General features: G+C 55.5%; 2 protein-coding genes across 2 annotated transcripts in view; both read right to left on the bottom strand.

Annotated features, from left to right (window-relative positions):
• ADAM11 (ADAM metallopeptidase domain 11) overlaps window positions 1-352 on the bottom strand; it is a 14448-nt gene extending 14096 nt beyond the window's left edge. The window contains exon 1 of the mRNA XM_031063623.1: window positions 190-352. Coding sequence (XP_030919483.1) covers window positions 190-352 — 163 coding nt within the window. The remainder of the gene's footprint in view (window positions 1-189) is intronic.
• A 652-nt stretch (window positions 353-1004) lies between these two features.
• Window positions 1005-5392, bottom strand: part of DBF4B (DBF4 zinc finger B) — a 13379-nt gene continuing 8991 nt past the window's right edge. The window contains exons 6-10 of the mRNA XM_031063622.1: window positions 5077-5113; window positions 3180-3222; window positions 2197-2313; window positions 1918-2044; window positions 1005-1329 (exon numbers count right to left, since the gene is read on the bottom strand). Of these exons, the coding sequence (XP_030919482.1) occupies window positions 1216-1329; window positions 1918-2044; window positions 2197-2313; window positions 3180-3222; window positions 5077-5113 (438 nt within the window). The 3' untranslated portion in view covers window positions 1005-1215. The remainder of the gene's footprint in view (window positions 1330-1917; window positions 2045-2196; window positions 2314-3179; window positions 3223-5076; window positions 5114-5392) is intronic.

The following is a 5392-nucleotide window of genomic DNA, read 5'->3' as shown; positions in this document are numbered from 1 at the left end:
CAGCTGCCTCCCCAGCATCCCAGCCTGCAGCCACTGCTCCTGGGGATCCTGGCTGGAACACAGGGTCCCCAGGGCTCTCACACAGGCACAGATCCAAAGCAAGGGAGCTGTGAGGTCTGCAGGAGAGCTCTGTGCCCAGGGGCAGGGCTGGCTCAGACAGCTGCCCTGCCCGCTGCGCCCCCATCCCACCTCCCACCAGCTCCATCTGCTCACCCAGGGGGGACAGGCCAGAACCCAGCTCCAGCCTGGGCCTCTTTGCCACCTGGGAGCTGGGTCTGGAGCACAGCTGGCGCTTCCTGGAGGCAGCCTGGGCTTGGGGAGGGTGGCTGACAGGTTCACATGAAGAAGCCATTGCCTCTCTGACAGGAGTGGGTGCTGCACGAGGCCCCCAGCCCAGCTCAGGAGCCAAACCTAAACCTGAAGCCCCCAGCCCAGCCTCCCCCAGGGCACCATGAGCAGCACAGACCCCTCTGCTGAGCCCTGCTCCCCTTGGCAGCTGCAGGGAGCTGTGCTTTGACAAGTCCCCTCCTCCTCTGGGATCTGTGACCCTGCCCCTGGGCAGGCAGGGGGAATGTCCCTGGGTCTTCAGGCCATGATCCAGCTCTGTATCTGTTATCAGTTCCACAGCATCCTGCTCAGGCTGCTCCCCTTCCCTTCCCAGCTCTGCTGGCAGCAGCTTCATTCCTCCAGTGCTGTGTGCTTGAGGCACTACATGTTCATCTGCCAGGCAGGACCAGGGCACCCTGGGAGGAACCACCAGTTAATGCTCACCCAGCCCCAGCAACACTCCCCCCAGGGAGACAAGGCCTCTCTCCTGCAGTGCAGGGTGTTTGCAGCCCTTGCTCAGGAGCAGGGAGGCACTTTCAGCCTGGTGAGGCTCAGAATGACTCTGCTGCTGGCAGAGATGGGCAGCACAAGGGATCTCAGCCTCCTCAGCCCAGTGCTCAGTCACAGGGGGGCTACAGAGCAGCAGGGGCAGAAGAGGGGGGCTCAGCTGCCCTTTCTAATTTAGGAGGCACCAGGAGTCCATGGGGAGTTCCCTGAAGGAGAAACCCCATGGAAATGCAGGAAAATGTCCCATGGTTTGTCTGAGCTTTGCCTAGCCAAGCTGGTCCTGCTTCATCCTCTGATCCCCAGGCACAGGGACCCCATTCCATGGATGTGCCATGTGCACCCTGCTGCCTTTGGGCTCCAGGAGTTCCCAGATCCCCAGACTTACTTGGCTGAGCCCTCCATGAAGCTGTTGGTGAGCTGGGAGATGACACGATCCACAGGGATGTACTGGGAGCTGTCCTGGGCAAACCTCTGGTGCTGGGGGCTCAGGAGATGCTGGAAGGTGGCAGAGGCCCTTTAACAACACTCAAAGCTTTGCCAGGAGGGGAATTTGCAGTAACAGGCACTGCCCACAGCCTAACAGACCAGAGGGCAAAGGGACAGAGCCAGTGTCTGCCAGGTGTGGGAACACACAGTGTCCTGTTCCCTGCTCCTGCTGATGAGGAGGCTGTGTCTGGATCCCCAGTAGCAGGAAACAGACTCCTCCATCATTGTCTGGCACTAACAGCTGGGCTCTGAAAGCTCCCTTGCTTGGCACCTCAAAAACCTCCTCCCACCTTTTCAATCTGCCTGTGCCCCATGGCTGCCATGGAACAGCCTCTTCACCTTATGGATCATGCAGCAGGATGATCCCTGAGGCTCTGGCACCCAAGAGAGGAGCATGCTGTGCTCCAGCCTTCAAACCCTCTGTGCTTGACCTGCTGCTCTGGGCACACCACGTTCCCACCTCAGAGGCAGATCCTGCTGGATGCAGCAATTCCTGCCGAAGGAGCTCACAGTGCTAACGAGCATGACACAATTAACAAAGCCTCTGAGTGCCCCCCACACCTCCTGCAAGGAACCAGCTCCCAGGGGAACCTTTACCTTCTGCAGCTCTTCAAAGGTCTCTTGGCAGCACTCACAAAACCCCCTCCTTTTCCTGGGCACGGTGACGTGTGTGGAACGAGGGCTCTTCCCCCCAGTGCTGTGCAGGGCACAGCCCTCAGCACCCCTGCAAGGGACAGCACAGAGTCACCCTGCCTGGCAGGGACCAGCACAGGGCTCCCTGTGCCCACACCCAAAGGCTGGTGGCTCGCAGAGCCCAGGAAACAGCAGTGAGCAGGAGCAGGGTTACACACTTGCACAGAAGGAGCTGCAGCCTACCTGGCTTGGCAGGAATCGGAGGGGATTTTCAGAGGCTCAAATGGGCTGGAGCTTTTGGGTGCCAGGAAGTTGAGGGCAGGAAAGCTTTGGAACTGGTGATGGAAGGGCCTGAATTGCCTGGAAGCAGCAGATCAGGACATGAGACTCATGGCAGTGCTGGCAAGGCTTCAGAGCTGTCCCTCCTGCAGCCTGGAGGGGCTCAAGGTGCCACCTCATTCATGGTGAGCTGCTGCCCAATGCTCTCCTGGGGCTGTGCCAGAGCTCCCATTTCTGACTTCACATGAGAATGAAATTCTCATTTCATTTAACACATTTAAAGTGTTAAACCCAGTTCCCAGTAACAGCCCCAGTGGGACATGTTTTGGACAGAAGGCAAATTTGCCTGCTCAGCCCAAATTCCACCTTTTGCCCCAGCTCAGAGCAGTGCAGCATTTCCAGCTACCCCACTGCACAGGAGGGTTTTGATTCCCACATCTCTCCCCTCACACTTCACTGCATGCAGCATGTAAACCCCAACATCTGACTCTTAATTGAGATGTCTTAAATGTTGCCTTTGGAATAATTAATTGGCCCCGTGGATGCTGGTAGAGTTACAGACTCTTCAGAAACACCACAGGGATCAGGTCCCCTGTGCCCAAGGCTGTCCTCAAGTTACAGGCCCTGACCTCCTGTGCTTCAATCTCACTCCTCTCTGCTGAGGGCTTGCTTGGGTGGATTAAGTGACCTGCTGAGGATCACACAGGGAATCTGAGCAAGGAAGGAAACTGCTGTCAAGTCTCGTTTAACACCTTTTTTCTCCCTGACACACAAGACACCTGGATTGTTTCTCTAAACTCCATCTGCCTCCCTCTAGGAGAGAATCAACTCCCCAGGGTGGAACAGGGTCTGCACAGAAGCCAGGGCAGCCTCATGGGCAGGAATGAAACCAGGGAAGGAGAGACCCCGAGGTTTTAGGGTAGGATGTTTAGAAAGGTCTCATTTACCTGCTCTGGTCTTCAACTTTCAGGAAAGGGGGCTTCAATTTTCCTGCCAGAGAGAAACCTGGTTAGTTTTCCTGGTCAAATTCCCTACTTAGTCACTCATTCCCCAACAGAGCTGGGCTCCAGAGCTGAGTGCACCAGAACTTCTGGCACTGGTGAATGCCAAATGGTGGCCAAGCACAGACAGAACATCTCTAGGTGACCCCCAACAGCCCTGGCCCAAGTGTGCAGTGGGGTGACCAAACTCTAGGTGGCCCAACCACGGGACATTTCCACATTTGGAAGGGTATTCAGCCATCCCCTCACATCTTTAATGCCTCCTCAGCCACACAGCCACTGGCCTAACCCTGAGCCTTCTGACTCCAACCCCAAGAACTGTCACACAACCCCCCACAATGTGTCACTGAGTATGAGAAGGGAACTCAGGCACTGCAGCAGCTGCTGCACTGGCTCAGAGCTCTGCAACAACTTCCAGCACCTTTTCCTCCATTCACCCTGCCTTGAGTGCAGAACCTGGCTCATCAGCCTGGCTCAGGCCAGCGTGGGGATGTCAAAGCAGCAAGAGATGCTGGAGACAAACCAAGGTGCTGCCAGCCAAGCCTGGCACCAGGACACTACTCGAGAGCAGGATCTGGCCTCTGCTCAGTTCCCAAGGAGGGTAAACAGCAGCTTTGCTTCCTTTGGAGAGCAAGAACAGAGCAAAAGAGCCTCAGCAGTGCATTGAGGGAAAATGTTTTCAGAGCCAGGCTGGGAGGGGAGGTTCCAAGGTCCCTCCTGTCCTGCAGGTCCCACTCACATTACGCTCACCTTGGAAACCTGAGTCCTGATCTGGCTAAGAAACAAAAAACACCAAGGTGCTCCCACAAGACATCTGCCTGACTCTGAAACCAAGCCTCTCCTGCCTCCCTCATGGCCTCTGAAGGGCGAGGAGTTTTGTTTTCTTGTGATCTTGGCCCTCAATGCTATTTTTTCCAAAGATATTTCACCCTCCTTCCCCAGAAAGTCTGAGCCCACCTGTCCTCAGCAGCCTCACCCTCTGCTTGCCTCAAATGTGCTGCTACGTCACTGGAGCTGCTATTTCAGTACAGGATCAAGTTTTTTTCCATGCAAACACTGCCAAATGCTCAGCACTTCTGAGAGAGAGGCCACGTGCAGGCCCCAGATCCAGCTCAGATGGGTGAGTGATCCCAGCAGTGGCTCTGATGCCACTGTGAGGCCTCAGAGCGTGCCCAGCACAGGTCTCAGAGCTTGCAGGCACAATCTGCCACATCCAACAGCTTCTTGAGCCTTTCTTCAGCACCTTCCCCTCACCCCAAACGGGGAAATAACTCCCAAGTGTGTCTCACACACCACCCAGGCTGGAGTCTGCTCCAAACTGACACAAGTCGCAGACCAGCTGACGTCAGCAGTGCCAATTCCAGCCCCACAATTGGCTCTTGTCTAATTGCAGATGAGATGAGAACCTGGCTGTTCCCCCTCCCTCCTCCCTGCCAGAGCCATCCCCAGCTCAGTGTCTCAGCAGCACATCTCAGCCCAACAGAAGTGAGTGGGCTGGGAGGAACACGCTCTCCTCTGCAGGATGCATTATTCCTCAAAACCTCCCTGAAGCTGCTGGATTCAACGTGCAGCAGTGTTCTCAGGTGCTTTGGGATTCTGGGAGCTGGCAGCAAAGGGTTTTTAGGATTTTTAAACACACTGTGACATCAAAGGTCCTCAGCTGTCCTGGGAGGCTGCAGCCAGACTCCAACAAGGAGTAACAGAGCCCATTCAAGGGGAACTACCTAAAGAGTTGGCATATTTTGGGATTGCCAAAGGTTTTGATGTATTTCAAATTTTAAATGAGGCTTCTCCAAGCAGCTCCACATCTGAGCATAAACAGCAGCACAACTTCCAGGCCTACCTTTGTGAATTTTGGATCTGGAGGCAGGGCATTTCACCTAGAGGAAAAAGGGACACATTCAGCATGGGAGCAGCACAAGCAGAGCTGCAGTTGCTGATCCCAGAGCAGCAGCAGCCTCACCCACCACTTCAGAGCTCCTGTACCACCTAGAGCACCTCCCCTCATTCTGCCTCCCAAGTTACCCAGGGGCAGTTGAAATACAACATAAAGGCTGCCATGCCCTGTCCTGACATCCCATTTCCCTCTGACTTCTCCAATGCATCAACAATCCTGGTGAGCCAGTGTACGAGCCACATCACCATCATCATCATCTTTG

Source organism: Geospiza fortis, unplaced genomic scaffold (assembly GCF_000277835.1).
Source record: "Geospiza fortis unplaced genomic scaffold, GeoFor_1.0 scaffold373, whole genome shotgun sequence".
Lineage (NCBI taxonomy): Eukaryota > Metazoa > Chordata > Aves > Passeriformes > Thraupidae > Geospiza > Geospiza fortis.
The sequence above is the reverse complement of the archived record's forward strand: the minus strand, read 5'-3'. Positions and strand labels throughout refer to the sequence as shown.